The following is a 24,395-nucleotide window of genomic DNA, read 5'->3' as shown; positions in this document are numbered from 1 at the left end:
GAATTGGATCAGGTTTTGGGTCACGGTTTGGACTGGAATTTTAGATTAGATTAGATTTTTGGTTTAGAGCAGCACCAGATCCTTTTCTATGGATCCCCATCAGGGACTGCTCCCCTCCTCCCCCAAGGAGGGCTGGTTTGCTCCCCAAGCCCCTCCAGATCCTACTCAGTGCTTTAAACAGCAACAGCTCCCCTGTGTGTGGATCCCAAAGCTTGAGGGATCTTCAGCTGCATGGTTCAGATTCCCTGAACCCCCTCCCACAACACCCAGCCCTGTTCAGCTCAGGTGCTGGGACGGGGCTGCAGCCTGAGCCCAGCTCCCCAAAAAGGAATTTAGTGAGGACACAGCTGAAGGCTGTGTCTCTGTGAGGCAATTAAGGTGCCTTAATTGGGTGACCTAATTAGTGTAGTGTGGAGTTTTCTATTTCTGGAACTTTGCTGCTGGCATGGGCAGTGAGGGGAGGTTCTGAGCTGCTGCCCAGCTGAGTTTCCATGTCAGAAATTACAATGAGCTCCTCAGCCTGTCTGTGAGCCTTTACCACACCTGACCAGCCCATGGCCTTTTCCAGGTTTCCCCCAGCCCCCAGATCAGTGTTTTATACCCCAAAAACCTGTGATGTGATGCAAACCCAGCCCTTCTGTGTCTTGCAGCCCAACTTCTGAGGGCTTCTGCACTTTCTTGACAGAAAACCCCATTTCACAGACCACAGCCACATTTTCACCCCTTTATGGGGAAGATGTAGCTTCTTTAGGGATGCTTTTACTACACCCAATCCACACTCAGGACCTTCCTGGCCCTGCTGGGCTTTGAGATAACAGCAAGAGAACTTGAGAGGATCTCCATGTCCATTATTTGCCCCACCAAATGCAGCATTTGCACAGTGATTGCAGGAAACCAGACCTAAATCTGTCCCTGATGCTGTGCTCCTGGTCTTACAGACCCACCTGAGGCACAGGGAAGGACATTTCTCTCAGAGATGTGCTGGAATCCTCTTCTGGGTGGAGGGATTATAAAACAGGATGGGGCAAATGAGAGGGGCACACAGACTGGTGCTGATAAACTCAATTAGGAAGAGGAGAGAATGGGGTCAACAGGTTTATTTGGAAGTGATTTGTGACACCAGCAATTGGTTGGGAGTGGGGGGGAGTGGTTTTTGTTGGGCTTTTCTAAGGAAAAATGTGAGCCAGGTGAAAGATCCAAAAGGAGGGAGGTGGTTCAGGAGTGAAGTGGACACCAGTGGGTCCTCAGTGACAGCAGTGCTTGTGCTGGGTGTGAGAATCCATAAAATCAGAGGGTTTTGGGGAAGCTGCAAATGGCAGGCCTCAGAGACAGCAGAACTGTGATTAGAGCTAAGCAGCAGCCATGAGATTGGTCAGCAGAAAAATTATGTAAGAAGTACAAAAGTAAGGACAAATAGAACAATGGCCTGTGTATTAAAGCTTGTCTAGAATAACTCCCTAAGCTGCAGAAAAGTTTATCTAGTGAGATATTAGGAAGTTCTAAGCTTAATAATGGAGCTCTGTGCATTGTGTTTTAAGGCTTACAAGCAGGTATTGTATTTGAAATAAGTAAGCATTGTTTTAACCAGTGATAGGTGTGGTTATAGTGGTTGGATAGAACTACTGTCAATGTGCTTTTGCTTTGTGTGATTGGTCAAAAAACTTTTAAAGTGAGTTGTAACATTAAGTTCTTGGTCTGCTGCCTGAGATGTGAGCTGCTGGCATCTTCCCATTGTCATAACCATGTAATGAGGCTGATGCTGGAAAATGAACCAGCTCAAGGCTGTTCCCTGCAGTCCCATCCCATTTGTGATTTGTGCACAGCCCCAGCCAGTGACAGCTGGGCACTGCCACAGCCCAGGCTCTGCCTGCACGAGGTTCAGACTCTGCAGGGCACTGCTGGAGACAGGAACATGCAGCCCCTCTGCAACAGTGAAGGACAGAGGTGGCCAACAAGGTGACAAGAGGAAAGACAAGCTACAGCTTCAGGGAGAAGCCACTGATGTCCCCAGGCTGTGCTGTGCCACGTGCTGGCATGAGCAGTGCCCTGTGCATGCTGCAATCCCTCCAGGCACACAGACAGCCTCAGCTGCTCTTTACCTTGGCTGGGAAAACCATTCTCTGTCCTTTCAGCATCTGCTCTGGATGAATCCCAGGCCAAGGGGGCTCTAGACTGGCTCTAGACTTGCCTCCTTCCTAGTGCAGGCAGAAAGGCAACTCAGCAGGGCTGGGCAGGAACCCACCTGAAGCCCTCCCACCCCCCAGTCCTGCAGAACTGTTCCAGATTGCAATGCAAGATGTATTCTGTTACCATCTGTGTGGCAGTTGTCTTTTGTCAGTGGGCAGTTTGCCTTATCTCTCTCCCTGAGTGATCACAATCACTCCTCCCTCGGGAGGGGACATCTGCTGATAACAGCTATTGAATGTCACTGCATGGCTGATAAGAACTACAGCATCCCATTGGGAGATGTGAGCCCAGAGGGAGGAGCCAAACATTCCTACCTGGATATAATCTGGAGATTCTGGAACACCAGCACGGCTTCTCCACTGGATTCTCCAGAGGAGCAGCAGCTGCCTCTTCCACTGGATCTTCAGAGGAGGACTACACCCTTCTCTACAGGATCCCTGCTCCAACAGAACCACCCCTGACACTGCAGGAGGGCTGAGCCACAATTCCAATGGGACTGCTGCCAACACCCTGACCCACAGGGTGTCAGGTTGGGTTCTGACCCTGTCAGTGTTGTTCTAGTGGACTGCATTGTTTATTTTATCTGTTTTTTTTCCTTTCCCTATTAAAGAACTTTTATTTCCTGTTCCTATATTTTTTGCCTGAGAGCCCCTTAATTTAAAATTTACAGCAATTTGGAGGGGTGGGGAGGGTTTACATTCTCTGTTTCAGGGGAGGCTCCTGCCTTCCCTAGCAGACTCCTGTCTTTCCAAACCAAGATAAGAACAGACACCCAGGGCCTGATTCTCTGCTCTGACCTGATGGTAAATGGTGAAAGTGCTGCTGGAATTTGGTGTGGAGCAGTGGCTGGGCTGGCTGGGTGAGTCTGCCTGAGCTCAGGGATGGCTTTGCAGACATCACTCCCACTCCCTGTGATGGTTTTTGTTTCTACTGACTCTGACCCTCTTCAAGAATCTCCAAGGCCTGTTGGGTCACAAAATGTTCTTGCTGTCACCCCATTTCCAGCTTCATGGCTCTGCTGTCAGCAACACAACGCTTGGAAAGCTTCACAACCATTTTTGAAATGTCAATATTTGCTCCAGGGCAGCAGAGCCTAAAAAGCCATCAGTGCCTGTGGCTGCACAGCTCTTGGATGCATGGAGCAGCCCCTGGGATGCCAGGGAGGAAGGATCAGGGTCTGGAACCTTGTTTATCAGCTTTGCTGTGTTTGATAATTCTCCTTGCAGGGATTTGCATCACGTGGAGGTGGGAAAGGCCTCATGCAGAGGCACTGGCATGGCAGGCAGCCTCTCACCAGAGAGCAGCACCTCTTGATTTGGATCCAGAACTGAGCTCAGCACAGAGAGAAAAGAGGTGGAACTAAGTTCTTTACCTTGGGGTCCCTGGAAACATTCCAGGTCAGGCTGGACAGGGTCCTAAACACCTGGTCTGGTGAAGACATCCCCGCTCAGTGCAGAGGGGCTGGGCTACATGGACTTCCAAAGGTCCTTTCCCACCAAAACTATTCTAGGGTAAGTTAAGGGGAAATAAAAAAAGGTAACTTGGGTTATCTGACAAGGTCATTTTCTGGTGCAGAGAAATCAATCAAACACTTCTGTCCATCCTGCCCTTAGTTCCAAGTCATCAGGGATTATTTTGTGCTTTCACACCACTCTATACCAGCAGCACCTGGCTCATTTGCCTCCCAGAGAAAATTTTAAGCCCTTTCCCAACTGTCTGTATAAAGAACTGCACTGACAATAATTTATTTATTCCTGCAAGTAAAAATGGTTTTGCTTTGAAAGGGACTGAAACACTGAGCCTCCTACCTTGTCTTTCAGCTTCTCCATCCAGCTTCTCACTGAAAAATAAGGAAAAATAAAAGCTGAAATCATGTTGCTTCTATTAATTAGTAACAAATGATAGTGATAACATTAAAATAGACAGCAATTAAATTGACAAGCTGATAAGGCTGAACATTAGATTTCCTCTTTCCTCATTCATGAGAAAAAGCAAATGCAGCAAATCAACACAAGAAAGTCTTGGAGTTGGCAGGCAAGCAGCTCACCTTTGGCTGAGCAATTCACATCTTCAGAGTGATTTAAAAAGGAAAATAAAAACCAGTATTTCAAGCTGTGTATTTTTGACCATCACTTCTCATACACACACCAGGGTGTCTGACCAGGAGAAAACCTTTCAGTGCAGTTATTTCCTTCCCCTGGCCTCCTCTATGTGGATATTTTCCCCTGTATTTTGTATAGCCTGTAATGATGGCTAAAAATGTATTTTTCACTGCCTTTTATTGCCCTGCTTTTCTGGAATAGCCACTGCCTGCTCTGGGAAGCCTCCAGAGGGCTGGGATGGCACTGGAGGGGCTAAATCACCAACCCAAGCAAATTTATACTGCCAGCACTGCCACTTTCTTCTCCTGACAACTAAATAAAATATGAAAAATGACAGCTGAGAATTAAAATTGTGCAATGGCAGGTGCTTTGGGATGGAATATTCAGTGATCTCAAAAGAGCTGCAAGGGCTCAGCAGTGGGTGCAGGGGTCACAAACACCACAGGGCACTGGGTGTGTCTGCACTGCACTGAGGGCAAAATGCCCACAAGGATCTGCCAGGATTTTAACAAATTCCTGCTCATGGCTAAGAGGCAATAAACAGTTAAATATTGGGGTTTTTGGGGGCTCAGCAAGTGTGTTTTTTCAAGGGTTCTCATCTCTCCAGGAGGACAATGCTAAAGGCACAGGGGACTCTTGGATGCAGCAGTGTCCTTCTGAGGGATATTTCTTCCAAGGTGCATTACATCCCAAATGTAACACAAAGTTTATGGATTTAAACCTGATCTCCAAGCCTGCTTTGTTATGAAACATCCCTTCAAAGCTTGAATTAGCAACATCAGTGTCTGCATCACTCAGAGCACCCTTCTGAAAGGAGCCTTTCTGTGAGTGGGGAGGGGGCACGGCAGGGCCAGCAGCAAATGGCTATTTCATGCCTCAGAAACAGCACAAGTTCAAAGCCATTTGAATACTCCCTTTGAAGTGTTAGCAACATAACATCTTCAGAAGGATAACACCTAACAGAAGGATCCCAAATTAGCTAAAGGTGAACACCTGTGAAAGAGGCACAGGTGCACTTATCTCTGATGGGGAGCTGAGAAAAAAAAGATTAATTAACCAGGAGAGGGACACACACACACAGCACTAGAAGAGCGCAAGAGGTCTTGTTTTATCAGCTCTTCCCACCATTAGTCCTGGCCTGCATAGGCTAAGCCATACAAAACTCAGTTTATGAAGGTGCCACCACAAACCTCCTCTGCCAGCCTGAGCCTGCATGCCCTGGATTCACAGAATTCACAGAATCACAGAATTCACAGAATTACAGAATCACTGGGTTGGAAGAGACCTTCAAGATCATCGAGTCCAACCCAGCCCCAACACCTCAGCTAAACCCTGGCACCCAGTGCCACATCCAGGCTTTGTTAAACACACCCAGGGATGGGGACTCCACCATCCAGAATTTTATCACCCTTTCTTTTTCCTGATATCCAACTGTATTTCCCTTGGTACAGCTTGAGGGTGGATTCCCAGTGGAATCCCAGAGAGGAAGGACACCCTTGGCTGCCCTGGGCTGGGCTTCCAGGTGTGACACTGCCAGCAGTGGTGACAGTGGCTCAGGCACAGAGCTGCAGACCTGGGGACAGCATCCCCACGTGCACCTGCAGTGCTCAGCTGGCCCAAACCCCAGCTGAGCACAGCACAAAGCCTATTTTTACACCTCTCCCAACAATTCCATGGGATCAGTGATCTCACCAATAGCTGACCCACTTTGCTGCAGTTGAACAACAGCAGCAATTAACTCCAGAGTATTTCTGCCAAGGCAGAGGCAGGGCTGAGCTAAGAATATTCCATTACCTATTTTTAATGAACACAGATTCTGGCTGTGTTCCCCTCTGTTCCACCAAGCAACAGCAGCACCCAGCAGTTCCATAGTACAAATCTTTATTTGCTGTTACACGTTTGTTTGTTATTAAACCCAGCCTTGCTTTCAGCTGTGAGGTGTCTTTGGATATCAACCCAGGCCACAGGAAAAACAACCCAAGGTGATTCTCCCTGACTAGGTGCCTCTCCAGGGGATGCTCTAGTGCAGCCACAGCCTTTGATCTCTGCCAGAGGAAAATAATGGCCCCAAATTAATGAGATTCAGGCAGGAGGTCAGAAAATCCCCTATGTCCTGGCAGGACTGCACTGGGAAGGAGCAGAGAGTGTGGAGCTGCGTTGAAGATTGCAATGCAAGATGTTTTCCATTACCATCTGTATGGCAGATTACCTTTGTCAAGTGGGCAGTTTGCCTTATCTCTCTCTTTGAGTGACCACAATCACTTCTCCCTCCAGGGAGACATCTGCTGAATGTCACTGCATGACTGATAAGAACTACCACATCCCATTGGGAGATGTGAACCCAGAGGGAGGAGCCAAACATTCCTACCTGGATATAATCCAGAGGTTTTTGAGACACCAACATGGCTTTCTCCCCTGGATTCCCCAGAGGAACAGCAGCTGCCTCTCCTTCCATTGGATCTTCAGAGCAAGAATCCATCCTTCTCTACAGATCCCCCTGCTCCTGCAGAACCACCCCTGACACTGCAGGAGGGCTGAGCCACAATTCCAATGGGACTGCTGCCAACACCCTGACCCACAGGGTGTCAGGCTGGGTTCTGACTCTGTCAGTGTTGTTCTAGTGTGCTGCATTGTTTATTTTATCATTTTTATTTTTTATAGCAATTCAGAGGGGTGGGCAGGGTTTACATTCTCCATTTCAGAGGAGGCTCCTGCCTTCCTTAGCAGACTCCTGTCTTTCCAAACCAAGACAAGCTGTCACAGCCAAGGTCCCAGCCCTGTCAGGCTGAGGCCAGGACAAGTCAGGGAGCACTGGGTTACCATGAATTACAAACACTTCTCATGTCACCAATGCACTGTTCTAACAGCTGGCAGGAGATCACAAGCCCCCGTGTCACCAAAACTGAACACTCACTGCTCCAGTGTGTGTGTGTGGATAGGAGACAGAGCATTATTCCAAGGCAGAACTGATATCTATGCTAAGCAGCTACCATCAATTAATTCTGGGCTTCAGACTCTAATCATGCAACAGAATCCATAATTAATATTCTGGCTTGGTCTTGGGAGAGGAAGGTTGTGGCTGGCACCTTCCCATGAAAATGCAGCTCTCTCCAAGAACACCAGGTGACTTGCCAATGAGGGCAAGCAAATAATTAGTAAAAAATACTCTAGTCCATGTATTTTTCATCATCCCCTTTATTCCTCCTTTCTCTGATCACTGAATGTCCTGAAGAAATTCCAAGAGTCTCTCTGGGTGTGAATTACTAACAAGTGTCTGCAGTGCTGGCTCATCTTCCACAGCACTTCCAGGATGGTGACTGGTCCAAACTCTGCCTCAGCTTAATTTTGATCCCTTGGTTTCATGGGGAGCTAAGTAAGATGAGTGTGGAGCACTTCAGCAAATTACATACATAATCTGACATTTCCTCAGTGATTTATATAATGTCTGCATCTCTGCAAATTAATTTTAAATAACATATAGCTTAAGATTAAGCCAGTCAGGAGCACAGAGGAGGAGCACACAGGTCTGGCACTGGCCTCAGAGCAGCCCAGGGTGGATTCAGACAGTCCCAGATGCAATGTGCTATTTTTGGGCAGTTTTACCCAGCTTTCCCCTTCAAAATGTGCAGCCAGCTATTCAGAAGCTCTGGTGCTAAAGAAGTGAGGCTCATTTGCAGAGTTCAGCAGCAGCCTGTGGTGTCTGCCTGGCCCTTTTGGGAGGGACCTGGCCCAAAGGGACACTCACAATTCCCTGTGAGCCAAACCCCTCTGGGAGCTCAGGCTCTGGCAATGCAGGCAGGGGCTCAGGAGGGGACAGCAGGTGACACCTGAGGGTACATGGCACTGGATGCCCAAAATCAGAAAGTGCTCTGAGGTCTCCCCAGAGCCTTCTCTCCTCCAGGCTGAACACCCCCACCTCTCCCAGCCTGTCTCCAGCCCTCAGAGCATCTCTGTGGTCTCCTCTGGACTCACTTGGGTCCAGATCCCTTTTATGTTGAGGCCTTCGCTCCTGATCTCCCTCCCTGATGCTGTTCCAAGGACTGTCCATCCTCAGACAAGCTGTTTTTCATGTTCCAGGTCTCCTGAGCCCCCTCTGCTCTGAGGTCTCCCCGGGCTGGGTGTCAGAGCCTGGCTCTGCCTTTCAGCCTCACCCCAAGGCACCCCCAAATCTCTCAACAAAAGCTTTTCCCTGCTTCCCTCCCCACCCTCCTCTGAAATCAGGAGCACAACTCCTCAGGGCCTCTTGCTTTGCCAACTTTTAGTAATCCTAATTGCCTAATTATCCACTCCAATGCAATGATAAAGATGCTTAATAATTCTGTTCCCTTCTCATTCATTCCCTCCCTTCCCAGATAAGAAAATGCAAAGACTTCTGGTGGAGATTTCAGTCAATAATTCATGCCCTACTGCCATCAGTTGTGTCTCCCCCTCCCCTCTTGGATGCCCTGCTGCTTTGTCTTGTCACTTTGGTTTCATCTAATCAGCTTGTTTTAATCATATCCTCCTTTTTAATCATCAGTTAAAGCAATTCTGGTTTTCCATGGCACATTATCACTCATCCCTGCAGATGTTGCCTGGTTTTCAAATCCAGCACTTACAGCTTCATTCCAGAACTCCATCCTGCTCCTGATGAAGCTTCATCCATCACCTTTCCTTTTAAAAACTCTCCACCACGACCCCCAGACCAGGGATGGGGCATCCTTAACTTCTGGGCCTCACCACCCTCACAGCCAAGAATTTTTTTTCCTGATATCTACTCCAAATCTGCACTCTTTCAGCAAAGGAGAGCTGGGTAAAGTGCAGAAAATAAGGAGAAGATTGATTACTTTCAATCAGTCTGTACATACCAAGCAACCTGCCCTGTTCCATTACAGATTTCATCCCTTTCTCTTGCAGGTTAAACTTTTTCTTTTTTTTTTTTCCCAAATGAGACTTGTGAGAACAATTTTGCAGAAATGCTTCGTGCTTCATCTGCTCAGCTCTGACAACTTAATGGCACAAGGGTGCATCTGCTCCTTTCCCTTAAAAAAGCACAATTTTCAATTTACTTACTAGCACAAATAAATAATAAAGGAAATGGCATCTGCCTGGAAGGCAGTATATTTTTAATTCCAGAACAACTACACCTACCTGATGGGAATGTTGATGCATGAATTGCCCAACTGCAGAAGACTTGAACAGCTGGATAATCAGACAAATGTCAAACTGACAATTACCATTTATGTTTTCAGATAAAAATTTTGCTTGAGTGAACTTTGAATTAACCCAGTGAACTTTAATAGCTACCATGGCACTGTCTGCTCCCTGAACTGCACCATCTACACCCTTTTCCCTGCCTCTCCAGCTGCAGCCCAAGCCTGGTTGCAACCCAAGCCTGCCTCAAATCGCTTGGAAAAGAAATGGAGATGGGGAGACAACTCAGCACACTCATCCAGAAAGCAGGAACTAAATTTGGCTTCCCAACTCCTTCCCTGACCTTTTGACACTCCTTTCCCCATGGCATTAGGTCTGGTTCCTCCTTTTCCTTTTCCCTTGCACTTTTTAAGCCGTTTTCCACTTTACCTGCCCCTTGCTGAGGCTGGCAAAGGCACTGCCCTTGTGCCTTGGCATTTCTCTGTGAACTCAGTTCTTCTGTGGGGCCTTCAAAACACATATTGACATCTACACACCATTTGTTCCTCCCTCAGTGGCCCCAGACAGGCACAAGATGTTAAAGCCAAGCCAAGGTACAAAACCTGTCATTATCCAAAAAGGCACCACAGCAGGAAGTTGCTGTGAACTGGCTGGCACAATTTGTTGTGTGATTAAATATTTACTGATCACACTGTGTTCAAAAGCTGGGTCTGCTCTGGGAGAGGAAATGCAAACTTTGTTCATGGAAATGGCAACGCCTCTGCTGGAGCACACGTGGGGTGAGCTTCTGCCTCACCTTGCCCTGGCTCAGCTCCTGGAGCAACACAGGGAGCTGCCAGCAGGGAGAACCCACCCTGCCTCAGCTCATGGGCTTCTTGTGTGCTGGAAATGCCCATATTCACCAGCTGTCAGAGAAACACAGACTGGTCTGGGTTAAAGGGACCTTGAAGAGAGGCTTGTTCCATCCCCACACCTCCCACTATCCCAGGTTGCTCCAAACTCCCTCCAACCTGGCCTTGGACACCTCCAGGGATGGGACAGCCACAGCTTCTCTGGGCACAGAACCTGTGACAGATCCTCCCCACCCTCACAGCCAAGAATTCATTCCCAATATCCCATCTAACCCTGCCCTCTGGCAGTGTGAAGCCATTCCCTGTGTCCTGCCACTTCATGCCCATGTCCAAAGTCCTTCTCCACCTCTCTTGGTGCCCCTTGAGACCCTGGAAGGGGCTCTGAGTTCTCCCTGGAGGCTCCTCATCAAAGCTGTGTCCCGCTGAAGATGAAAAATCTTTCTTTACTCGTGAGTCTTGACTTTGCAGCTTTAGTAGCCTTTTTAAGGTGGTATTTGTGTGCTGTTTATTTACATACCACTACCCAAATGGAACTACCTAGAAGCAGCAGCTGAAGAGCCAGGTTCTATGAAAGAATGCTTTCCAGGCTTTTCCAGAGCACTGATACACCTCTTCCAGAGTTCTTCTGACCCCTGCACTCTCAATTCTAAAATTTTGCTGTACAATTACTTCTTTCTCAGAGGTCCCCAGTAAAAAATTAATTAATGGTTTATTCTTCCCGTGATTCATCCACTGGAGCAGGTGATGAATCAGCCAAAGTTTTCTTAAACAGTCTGGGACAAGCGCCATGGAAAAATCTTGGTCCAAACAGTTAAAACTTGGTAAAGTTATCAAGAACTAGAATACAACAGAATATAAACCCAACCAATTTAATGACTGGCATGGCTTGTGCAGAGTTACAGGGCAATGCCTTGAGGGGGAACATTACCCTTCCCCAGCAAGTGCAGTCAGGGCCAGGTTGGACGGGGCTTGGGGCAACCTGGGCTAGTGGAAGGTGTCCCTGGCCACCACCCTGCACAGGGCTGTGAACAGAGAGGGTCTCTGAGGTCACTTCCAGCCCCAACCATTCTGAGATTCCATGATCTCAAACCTTACTGGCTGATTTCTGGAGAAGCTTCGAGGTGCACCGCGATCCTTAGTTTGCAAATCTTTAATTTCCTGATTTGTACAGGAAAATGACATTGCAGCAGCTGAGGATGTGGCCCTGGAAGAGAAATCCTTCCTCCTGCCAGCAGGCTCCATGTTCTCCTGTCAGTCTGCCCAAATCCCCTGGGGGATCAGAGGGAACCAGCAGGTCACACAGGCACGGAGGGAAAATGCACCATCCCATCCCAGCCACCAGAGCTGAGCTGCACAAACACTCTGGGGATCTCTGTGCCTATATTTTAGCTCTTCCTGGCACCAAATCCCCCTAAAATCACTGCTGGTTTTGAGGGATGGCTGGAGGGTTTGACCCTGTAAATTTACCCCAGGATGCAACTTGGTCCTGCGCTATCTTTCAATGCCCATTTTTCTCCAAGCCTGTTTTTCACCCCATAACCCACCAGCCTCTCCCATAGTCTGGTGTAAGACTAAACAGATTCTGGCAAAGACAGGATAGATTTGTGCAAATTAAAACTAAATGTCAGGTTGCAGTGATGGGAGGGGTGGAAAAGGTGGAGAAGCTGAAGGTGGAGGGCACCTCATCCTTCCCTCTGCTCCAAGAGCATCTCATTTCAGCTGGAGGACAGCAGCAAAATGGTGGTGGCTGTTATGATGCCTTGAGGGGGCTACCTGGAACAGAGGCTGGGCAGAATATTTAATATTCCTTAAATATTCCTTATTTAAAGAATAAAGGAGGGATTTATTAAAAGGCCTTCAAAGGATTCACCTTGGTTAGCACAAGAGTCTTGCTACACCCAAGATGGACCCCAAGTCATGAGTTTCACACTTTTATAACTTTTGGTCCATTTCCATATTGGGTTTAATTGTCCAATTTTAGCTCCAGGCGATGCAGTCCCATCCTCCCAGTTTGCTCTCCTCAATTCCCTGTTGTTTGCACTTTTTGGGGCTAAGGCTGCAATGGTGTCCTTGGTTCTGGGGCTGGAGAAGGATTGTTTTGTCTGACTGAACTGTGAGGAGAACTTGCTAACACTCCATATGAAGTTCAGAGTCACACACTAAGGCAGTAGAGAATCTAGAAAATATGAAAGCTAAAACTTAAGGCATCAGTTATTTGACTAAATACCTTCCAAAGCTCCAGCTGAAGACACATGATACTCCCCTATACAGAGGAGAGGGCATTTCTCATTCAGCCCCCTCTAAATACAAACCCCAGAGATCTTCCTGCCCTCCTGGCAGAGCTCATGGCCTTTTCTACTTTAAAGGATCAGCAGCTACACTGCAAAATTTCTTCTTGTGCTTCAGTCTATGTCTGATATAAATCAGGATCGGAAAAGATTCTTGGTTTGCTTCTTTCTTTCCATAAAGAACAAAAGTAATTTTCAGAATCCCATTTCCTGGGGACACTGTATGAAGGATTTGCCAGCAGCAAGGGATGAAATAGGGGATTTTCCATTTTTGTGTTTAAGAAAAAGGATATATTTTCCTTATTTCAAGTTTTGGCCTTTATTTCATCTGTCAAGATGCAGCACTCCCCATGAAATGACATAAAGATCAATAAAGGACTAAATGGTTGGAACCAAAAATGATGGAGTTGACCTTTGAAGGAAAAACCAGGTATTAGACTGTGTTTTCAGCCAACAATTATTCCACTAATTAAACCACAAAGCCCTGAGCATCGATTAGATGCTAAAAATAAGATCTGATTATCACAGAGACTCATTTTCCTGCAAATCCTTGGGAAGAGCAGCATTGCCCAGTGTCAGTCACAAAAGGAAAATGAACTTGCTCATGTCTGCTAACAGGACAAGCCTTATCCCACATTCCTCCTACATCCAGAACTGAGCAACAATTCCCACTGAGATTCTCTTGGGATCAAGCTCCAAATGGAGCCTTAAAGCTCCTGACACCTGTCCCTGACTTCTTGTGTAACTATGAGCAAGTAAATTGGCCTCTTATTCCATTTTCCATCCTTGTTGTGGGAATATTAAAGATAAAATAGATCATATCTAGTAGGTCATATGTTCCTTTTCCTTGTGTCAGAGCCTCTTCCTTCATAGTTTAACATCCCCTACTGCAACACCTCCATCTGGGCGGGATGTTCTGGGAGCTAAGACAGTACAAATAATAAATCACAGTAAAATGGGATTTTTTTGGAAACAAATGTTCTTTGGATGAAATAATGGCAGGATGCCATTATTTTAAGCATCCTGCTCCACCCCAGGAACTTCCACTATCCCAGGCTACTCCAAGCTCCATCCAACCTGGCCTGGAACACTGCCAGGGATCCAGGGGCAGCCCAACTTCTCTGAACTGGGATAACTGGGACAAACCAGGAAATTCAGTGCCAACCAAAATGATGGAGCTCTGCTGTCTTTGTGTTGTGAGAGTGACAACAAGAAGATGCTGTCCAGAGGGATCTGGGCACCTGGAGCACTGCTGAGTGCTCTGGGAAAGTCACTTCAGGTCTCTGAGTTGGCTCCCCAAATGCAGAAGAGGGTTAAATGGCATCAGCTGCCTTTGTGCAAGACCTGTTTGGATACTCTGACTTGCAGACCCCTCCCTAGAGCTGCTCAAGGGGGATAATTATTCATTTCTTCTATTTCTAAACATGCCAGTGCTTCGTGAGCATTGGAAAATGATAGTATCTTGTTTGCCATAAATGCAGTAATTATAGCTGAAACTCTTCATTTACATGGAAATGACAAACAACAAATTAGAATCAAGCATCTACAATTAGGGTAAAAAGCCACAGCAATTTGTTATTCTTTGCAAGAAATCATTTTTCACATCATTTACTGGGAAGGAGGTCTCATTATGTAATGATATTTAGCTCTTCAACTACTTTTCAGCTTCGCAGCTTTATTAATTGCACTCACAACAGTTCTCTAATATAAACAAACATCTTCATCTGCTGGCTGGGGATCCAAAGCTGACAGCACTGACAGGATGTGGAAACCCAGGGCACTGGGAATATTTATTTCCCTCTCTGCTCTGGGGTGCCCTGACCCCCAGGGGAGCGCTGACTTTGACCCTCATTCGTGGAGAAAGTTTTCTAAACTCCAGAATAGACTGGAATCCACAAAAGTGTGAAATAGATTGTAGAGAGGAGTGTAGGTGCATCACTTGGTGAGAAATTTAGGTTTTGGGATTTTTAGTATGTTGTGGATGGAAGCAAGATGGAGGGCACAGGGTGTTGTTCTGGGTTTCTTCTTCGTGCTTCTTCTTCCTTCTTCTTCATGGGTTTGGGTGGCATTTTGTAATTGGGCAGAAAAGTCCACATCGACTGATCCTCTGATGGAAAATGGAATAAGAGACCAATTTACTTGCCCACAGTTACACAGGAAGTCAGGGACAGGTGTCAGGAACTTTAAGGCTCCATTTGGAGCTTGATCCCAAGAGAATCACAGTGGGAATTGTTGCTCAGTTCTGGATGCAGGAGGAATGTGGGATAAAACTTGTCCTGTTAGCAAGTGATCTTCTTTGGGATCAGTTATTGGGTTAAAAGGGGAAATAATCTAATTGTTAATTGGATAGTTTAGACTTAAAAGATCTTGTAACAAGAAATTGTTGCCATTTTGTGCCTTGCTGCTGAACTCACAGTAGTGAGACTGTTTTACTGATAAGAAATAATAAACACCTGAGTCTGAACATGAATTACTGTCTCAAGTGCCTCCAATCCAGACCCAGAGAAACCAACAACAGGATGTACCCAGCTCTGGGGTGTCCAGCCCAGGAGGGACACTGACCTGTGGGAGTGGGTCCAGAGGAGGCCACAAGATGCTCAGAGGGATGGAGCCCCTGTGCTGGGAGAGCTGGGGGTGCTCAGCCTGGAGAAGAGAAGCTTTGGGGTGACCTCACTGAAGGGAGCTGACAGCAGAGGTGGAGAGAGACTTTTTACAAGGGCCTGGAGTGACAGGAAAGGGGGAATGGCTTCAAACTGACAGAGAGCAGGGCTAAATTAGATATTGGGAAGAAATTCTTTCCTCTGAAGGTGTTGAAGCCCTGGCACAGAGTGCCCACAGAAGCTGAGGCTGCCCCATCCCTGGCAGTATTCTAGGCCAGGGGTTTAGAGGTTAAGATACAGAAAAAAGAAAAGCAGTTACAAAGGTAAACAAGGAGTTTAGAATGCAGCGCTGTAGGTTTGTGTGTCATGATTGGCTAAGACAGCTTACACTGTAACATGAGTCCATAAGATGAAATATTTAAGGATTGGGTCAAAACCACAAATATCTTTGTTGGCAGTGTTTTATTGGGAAATAAATCCTTAAAAGGTCTTGTAACTAAGGGTCTTGTGACCTTGTGAGCCATGCAGTGAAGATGTGAGCTGAACTCACCCTTCCTGTCGGTGTAAAAGATAAGAAAAATAAAACTCATAAATCTAAAAAACTCAGAGGTCTCATCTCCAACTCATTCAAAATTCCTTCAAAAATCCCCATAACTGAGCACTAGCTCTACCTCCACACCCCTCTGGTCTTGTACCTCCAACCTAGGTCCTCATGTATGAAGTTTGATTGCAGTGGAGAGGCTGCTGTGAAGCAAACCTCTCTTTGCTCTGCAGCACCTATCAGCAGTTATGGGTGAGGATTTGCAGACAAATTAATATCCCAAAACCTTGGTGACATTTGCTGCCACCCACTCAACTTTATAAAATCACCATCACCTCCCAGACAAGCTCTGCAGTGAAAGGGCTGATTTATCCTCAGATGCTCTGCTATCCACACTTCCCATTTATTTACACATGGCACAGAGCACTGCTCCTGTGGGACTCCAGTCTGGGTAATGCAATATATCCCAAACACACACCCAGAGCTGTGGCATCCTCCCATCCCACTCCTTCCACTCAGAAATGAATACATCTGGCTGTTCTCCAAGCAGATTAAGATAATCAGCAACAATTTACTTACCCTGAGAGGGCATTACCCTGATTGGAGCAGGTCAGAGCCCACTCTCTGATTAGGACACTGATATGATGTGGCTCTAAGAAGATATTTTGAGTGAACTCCTGATTTTGCTGCCATCATCTGTTCAAATAATGAAGAAACAATTGGATGCAAGAGAACCTCCACAACATTATCTGGATAAAGCCTCAGAGGCCAATCTGCTTTCAAAGCAGCAGCAAATGTTTATGATCTAAGTGCTGAGGGCCACCTGGTACTGCTTGCTTTCCAAAGACCACCAAAGGGGCCAGAAATTTCTGTTGGCTTGACAAGGGTGGTCTCAGCCCCCTAGGAAAGCAAACTGCAGAGAGAGACACAGAAAGAAATCACTGACAAACCATAAGGAGGAAATAAGCAGAGGACACTTTCTAAACTCATTTTTTGCAGTGGTCTGATTGCTTTGTGGTTTTAAAAGGAGAAGATATTTAGATAAGATGTCAGAAAGAAATTCTTGATGCTGAGGGTGGTGAGGCACTGGCAGAGCTTGCCCAGAGAAGCTGTGGCTGCCCCACTCCTGCAATGTTAATTCCAGCTTGCATGGTGTCACTGTCATATTTTTTGAAAAATCTCTTCGCCAGGATTTCTTCTCCTGGCAAGTTGAGAAGCCTCAGCTTCTCCATGTTTTGTTGCTTTGGAATGTGGTTTGGAGATTGTTTATTTAAACATGCGAATTGTTTTTAATTAACAGCTAATTACAGCTAGCTGTGTCGGACTTTGAGGAGTTAGTAACGAGTTTTCATTATTATCCTTGTTTTAGCTTTTTGATGTATCTCTTCTCTTTCTTTAGTATAGTTTTAGTATATAATATAATATAATATAATATAATATAATATAATATAATATAATAATAAATCAACCTTCTGAGAACATAGAGGCAAATTCCCATCTCTCACCTCGTCCTGAGAACTGCACAACACCACAGGATGGGGCTTGGAGTAACCTGCTCTAATGGAAAGTGTCCCTGCCCGTGGTAGGGGGTGAAACAAGATGAGAGTCTATGATTCACAAGGGAACTGCTCTTATTTTAGCTGCAAGACTGACAAATATTAGTAAGGAAAGAGGCTGGGGTTATCAAAATCTCCCCTTAGTCTTCTAAAGAAGTAGCTGCAATGTTTTTGTTTTTAACTGCAAATATTCTGCACAGGGAAGTCCCAGGGGAAAATCTGCCTTTTCCACAGCACAAACAAAACCTCTGTGGGCCACCTGAAATCTGAAATTCTTTGTAGGTACAGAAAACAAGGAAACTGCAGAGCATTTCTGAAATTCAGTCCTGAACATTAAAAGTGGTTTACGGGCCTTACCCTGTAATATTGTGAATCAGTTGACAGATTTGGGCAATAATGAAAAACCTAGTTACAGATTTGATTGACAGACCCAAAGAGCTGTTGATTCAAACCAGTTCATCACAACATCCTGATTTATCAATCTCTCCAGACTGAGAAATGCTATTTGTCCACTTGAACCCCAAGGGACACAGGAGCTGAGGTCTCATTTTTAAAGTCCATTTCAAAGAGATAAACAGATCCACCAAAACCAAAGGAGCAGCAACCCCCACATTTCCATGTGAGCTGTTGGACCCGTAACCAGCTTTGGGAATCTACAGGTAATTTATACATTCAGGAAAAATTCCATTTGGTGTCTGGGAACAGCAAACAAGACCCTGGGAAGCTGAGCAGAGCAAACCTGGTGCCTTGCTGGGAATGCCATGGCTTTCTGTGCTATTGCACCAGCTTTTGTGCCTTGAAGACCTGAGATAAAATCATGCAGGAGGGAAATTAACTCAGTCCAAGAGCAACAGCAGCTGCAGGGCAGCCTGATCACAAAAGAAATCAGGCAAAGCTTTCATCCAGGGAAGGGGAAAACACAGACTTCCACTGAAATCTGCACTCAGCTGCCTGTCTTTGGTCCCTCAGTTAAAATATTGACAAGGTCACATCTCTGATTTCAGTATAAAAGTGTTTTTGATGCAGAGCCTGGTTGTGGGAAATGGATTTGTAGAGAATTCTTCAAGTTTGACAGAAGGCTTACATAGTATGTAAACTTTGAGATAAGAAATGTTGACTTAGAGATGCCATGGAATAGGAGAGACATTGTTGGGAGAGAAATGGAACTGGAAACAAGTGTCAAAGGATGGCCTTGCAAATAAGACTGGATACTTTAGAGAAATAGAACTATGAAAGATGCATTGTAGTGGGACCCACAGGGGAAATTTTAGATTATTGGCTTTAAGGCATTTACAGCATGGTGTGGCTAAAGCTGATAGGCCAAGAAATGCTTGTAATGAATTGTAATTAGGAAATAGTTGGCTTCTATTGTGATGGTGTGAATTATAACATCTGTATTGTCTCACCCTTCACGTGAGACTGAAAATGGAATAAAAGTTTTCAAAATGCCTCTCAGTTGCCCCATCTCTTGGTCAGAAAAAGGCATAATCTGACAAAATTGGTGTTTTGTGTGAGGAACAAAATATTGGTTAGTTTTGTGTTGTAAAATTGTATAAAGACCTGATAGCTGAGGAATTCACCTAGGTGAATTTGAAAGTGGTTTTTTGCAAGGTCTCTTCCCTTCCTGAGTCACAGCTCCCTGCCAGTCAGCAAAACCAGAGAGTTTTTGGGTTTTCTGTCCCCAGCACGTGGTTAAGGGGTGCAGGAGGAACCTGGTGCCAAAGGGAGAGAAGTTAAGGATGGTTGTACTGGATCAGCTGAGCCCCACATCCCATCCCTGAAGGCAGATGCTGCCAGAGAAAGGCAAACAGAGCTGATACTGCCCTTCCTCACTCTCCTGCCTGCACCAATTCACTGCTCACCCAGGGCTTCAGTGCAGATTTTTGCCCCAGCAACTGCGAGCATTTAATGAGCAAAATGTAATACAGGAGGGAGAGAATGAATTTCTTGTTGTAATTTCTATTGTTGTGAGAGCTGAAAAGCCACCTGAGATCACATACACATGAGATAAATGCTCTACAAACAGGCAAAGAAGAGTCAGTGTCTGCCCAAAAGCAGCTAAAACAATGAGATCCCCCAGAGCACTGAATTGTCCCATCTGTGACCACCAGACCCAGGCACAGGGTGGGGAAGTGATTTGCTCCAGGACTCAGATGAAAAAGCAGCACTGGCTGTAATGAGATGAGGCAGTTTGGGCCAGAGCAAAGGCCAGGCTGGCTTAGTGAGGCTGGAGTGACCAAGAACATTTTCCAGGAAAAGTTAATGGACGGGACAGTATTGTATTTGCAGGGATCCCCGTGGCAGGGAGGAATGATGAATCTGACTCCATGTTCTCAGAAGGCTAATTTATTATTTTATAATACTATATTATATTAAAGAATACTATGCTATACTAAAGAATACAGAAAGGATACTTACAGAAGGCTAAAAGGATAATAATGAAAACTTGTGACTCTCTCCAGAGTCCCAACACAGCTTGGCCAATGAGTCAAAACAACTCACAGCAGAATCCACTGAAACATTCACCTGTGGGTAAACAATCTCCAAACACATTCCACATGTGAGCACAACACAGGAGAAGCAAATGAGATAAGAATTGTTTTCCTTTTCTCTGAGGTTTCTCAGCTTCCCAGGAGAAAAATCCTGGGCGATGGGATTTTTTCAGAGAATGGGAATGCCACAGGGCAGCACACAGCAACACTCCCCTGGCACACCCTCCTGGCACTCTGGGGCTCTGGACAGGATCCCTGCAGTCACTCCTTGCACACAATCCCATTTCTCCCTGGTTATCCAAGGTAATTTATCCTTTTGGTTATCCTCCTTCTTCCTCACACCCTTCCCATCTCTGCTGTGTCTCTTTCCAGATGCACAGGGGGGCAGAATGGCACAGAGTATTCAGAGTTAAAATGCTGGTTGTTATTTTTCTGTTCTTTATCCCCCCACACCCCTCCAGGCCACTGCTCCTACTGTATCATCCTCTCTTTTCTCTCATAAGGATTTGGAGCAGAGGCTTTGCTTTAATTTCTCCTTTTTGCCACAAGTCCCCAGTTTGCCATTCAAATCCACTCTCTTGTGGTTACAGGACTAACAACAAAAACAACTCTCAGCCTAAATTTCCCCCAGGAACTTGACTGTCCCTTGGATTTTCTCCAGAATTTCAGAAACAGTATCAAGGATTTCCTACTTATCCAGGCATAAATAAACCCCATTTTCCTCATGTATTTACCCTGAGCATTAACACCCACCCATCCCAAGCTTAGAGGGACTGTGGGGAACATCTTAGGTGGGGAACATTTCTGCATCCCTGCTCAGGGCTGGGGACAGGGCAGGATGGCTCCAACACTCAATACCTGGGAACCCTGGAGTGAAATCTGCTTTTAGAACCACAGAACTATAGAATTGTTTAGGTTGGAAAAGTCATCTAAGATCACCAAGTCCAGCCAGCACTGCCAAGGCCCCTCCTAACCCATGTCCCCAGGTGCCACATCCACATCTTTTAAATCCCTCCAGGGATGGAGACATCACCCTTTCCCTGGGCACCTGTGCCAGGGCTGGACAATATGAATATTTTCATAATATCCAATCTAACTTCTGGGCAGTGAAGAGCAGAGGAGGGAAACACCTGAGCTGCCAGGCCATCAGAGGGGACTCCAGCACCCCCAGGAGCAACCCAGGTAGCTGCAGACCTCTCCTGGCTCATCCCAGGGAGATGAGGGCAGGGGAACTCTCCTGCCCACCCACACCATGTAATATATCCAGGGGAACTGCTGGATACTGATGGAACTGATAGAACAAGCAGGAGCTTGAAGAACATTCAGATTATATTTAAAAAATGGAAAATCCCACTGTTCTTTAAACCCTCATATTCTTCAGAGCCCACACAGAAGTGACTAACCAAACCTTAATAACTAATCACTGCTGCTGTTAATTAGTCCCACCGAATGTGCTTTTCCTCCTGCAGCTGACTCCAATTTGGGGCTGCCTGCTCTGGTTTGGAGGGATGGTGCTGCAGCATCTCAGAGAACCAGCAGGGGTGGGAAACACCTCTAAAATCATCAGTTCCCACTGTCTGTGCCAGGCCATGTCCATGCCCTGCCCCAGGAGCTCTCACCAGCTGCAATCACAGCTCCAGGGACATTTCTGGGGCCAGAATCCCCTGCAGGGCCTTGGGAAGGAGCCCTGGAGCTGCACCCCAAGCCCTGCCCTGCCCCAAAGGCATTTCTGTCTCCATGGGGCTGTCACCATCAGCTGTGTCAGACTCTGAGGAGTCAGTCACAAGTTTTTCATTATTCATTCTCATTAAGCCTTCTGGCAGGGTTTGAGACATTCAACCTGGCCCAAGCAACCTCTGGGGCTCTTGCTCTGAGCTTGCCAGGAGGCAAAGGCTGAAATCAGACAAGGATGTCCCAGAGAAGATCACAGATCCCTCTGCAGTTCCAAGGCTGTGGCATCAGAGCATCCACCAGAGCAATGCTGAGTTTTGCCAGTTGAGATTCTGACCTTGTCTGCTCCATTAAGACCTTAGCAAAACACGCTCCTGGCTGCCTCTGTCTACCAAAAGTTCAACTAGCTCCCTGCCTCTCCTGCTCCAGACTGCAATTACAGAATCACAGGATTGTTTAGGTTGGAAAAGTCCATCCAACTGTACTGGAGCAGGGTTGACTCACCATGGAGAGTGCAAACTGTGACTTGAGAGGTGAAACAGCACACACAGGAACATGTTCTGGCTATGGGAGGGCAGATATAACCAGAAAGCTTCCCTCAGGATGCTCACCAGGTCTAACATGATACTTTACCCACTACCCAACATTTCCTTAAAGCCAAAAAAAATCAAAAGAGACTGTATTTAACCAGAAAATTCAATTGTATTTAACAGAAAATTACAAAACCCACAAGGAAGTCATTTTCCTGACAGGATATTTATACTGAACCTTATCTTGTAATTTTCCTGAATTTTCTTATGGATAGTTGTAAGGAAAGCCAGGATTGAACAGGGCAAAGTAACTTCCTCAACTTTCAGGAAAAAAACAGCTTCTGGTGGGACTGGAAGGGCAGACACTGAGATCTCTCCTCACTCCTAAACCAGAGCACACACCAAAGCCATTGAGGAGTGTCACTGCGATATTTTCTAAAAAATCTCTTTGCCAGGATTTCTTCTCCTGGGAAGCTGAAAAACCTCAGAGAAAAATGTAAATAATAATTATCTGATTGATTCTCCTGTGTTTGGCTGCTTTGGGAGGTGGTCTGGACATTGTCTACCAACAGGTGCATGTTTGATTGGTTTCATGTGAATTGTTTTTACTTAATAACCAATCACAGCCAGCTGTGTTGGACTCTGAGGAGTCAGTTATGAGTTTTTCATTATTATTCATTCTTGTTAAGCCTTCTGATGTATCCTTTCTCTTTCTTTAGTAAGTTTTAGTATAGCATGATATTATATGATATGATAGATATAAGACGATATATTATATATTATATTATATTAATATTATATGGCACAACATGTGACACTGCTAAATAAACAGGGACAAGAAACAGGAGGGTGAGCAGCCACTCCTGCAAAACCAATCCATTCACACACCTGAGTGGTCAGAAGGGAAAAGGGGATTTGGGAAAAACAGCCTCCAAAAGGACTCAGACTGGAGAACCTCTTGGCCTCACTCACTCTGATAAAGCCTCAAGCACAGATGGTGCTGCTGGTATATTAAAATAAATGATAGGCTATCAGGGAGCAGCCTGGCTGAAACTCTTTATTACAGCCCAGGCTCAGATGAGGCTGTGATTAGAATTACTCAAAAACAAGGAGGGGAAAAGGAAAAAGAAAGCAAAAGCCTCCAGTAATTCTCACCATATTGACCCCTATCTGTGATTCATGTTGATACTCAGCATCTCTGCAAGGCAACAACTGCTGGAGGTGTGTGGTAATTATTTTATTGTCAGACAAAAATGTGAGTAATTCGCTTATTTCCAATACATGTTCCTAACTCACTGTCATGTAGAGCAGAACTTCTACATACATATATATATTTTATATATATATATGTATATGTATATATATGTATATGTACATATATTAAAATTTTATCTATATTTATATCTATTTTATACCTATATTTAATATAGGTATATATTATATATATTAATATATGTATATATTTATGTATATATATGTGTGTATATATATGTGTGTGTATATATATATTTAGAGGGAGAGAATCTTTCCAGGAAATAACTTGGATCTCCTTTGATTCTTAAGGAGTCTTAATCAGAGTGAGCACCAGGGGGGGAGACAGGTTTAGCATCAGTCATTTATGGTTTGCACTGTCCAAGCAGAAAGTGCATCTACATTCTCATTAGGAAGGAACATTTTAAAATTACCCTCTCAATAAATTACCCTCTCTCTCCCTGCTACTTGTTGCAAAAAGCTCTTTTCCTCCATTTTTCTCTCACCAGCTCTGCCATGGGGCCAACATTTTAACCCCAAAGCTCAGCCTCTGACGTAAATCCCCAGAGGGACAGGGGCAATTCAAGGCTGGTGAACCTTCACATTCCCCTCTCTCCATTTTTGGATGCCATGAAAACAGACAGATTTTTGCACTGCAGTATAGATCACTATTAGAAAACAAATGTGATTTCTCCAGTGTAAGGACAAGCCTCTTTTGACATGGCAAAGGCCACACAGGCAGGCACACAAAGGGAAAATGAGTGACCCTCACCCAGGGAAGGCACAGCCCTGTGCTCTTCAATCAAGCTAAGTGACTGCTGAAATCTAAAGGGAGAGAGGGGCCCAAAACCAGCTCCTCTGCCTACACGGAGCCAAGTTTTCTGACATGGAGAAACTGCAGGGTGGCAGAAGAGGCAAAGCACACCGAGAAGTGACACACGTAAATATGTGAATCTGCAGGGATGGGAAAGGACAGGATTACTGCAGGCTAAAGAGAGAGCAAAGACACCATGATTTACATTCCAGTGGGGCAAGGGGACAGGCAGTCCAAGGCAGCTGACAGCCCAGAAGGATTCCTGCCTCCCCGTGCTGGGCAGGAACCCAGATGGTGCTGGGGCAGCAGACGCAGCCCAGCCTTTGGAGCACAGAGCTCTGCTGGCTAATGGACCCTATCCCTGAATCCAGGGGAAAAA

General features: G+C 45.7%; 1 protein-coding gene across 1 annotated transcript in view; it reads right to left on the bottom strand.

Moving 5' to 3' along the window:
* Window positions 1–24,395, bottom strand: part of ARMH4 (armadillo like helical domain containing 4) — a 57,579-nt gene that overhangs the window by 3,326 nt on the left and 29,858 nt on the right. Inside the window, 1 exon segment of the mRNA XM_005417956.3 lies at window positions 3,996–4,027. Coding sequence (XP_005418013.2) covers window positions 3,996–4,027 — 32 coding nt within the window.

The sequence above is a fragment of the Geospiza fortis genome, unplaced genomic scaffold (assembly GCF_000277835.1).
Source record: "Geospiza fortis unplaced genomic scaffold, GeoFor_1.0 scaffold23, whole genome shotgun sequence".
NCBI lineage: Eukaryota > Metazoa > Chordata > Aves > Passeriformes > Thraupidae > Geospiza > Geospiza fortis.
The sequence above is the reverse complement of the archived record's forward strand: the minus strand, read 5'-3'. Positions and strand labels throughout refer to the sequence as shown.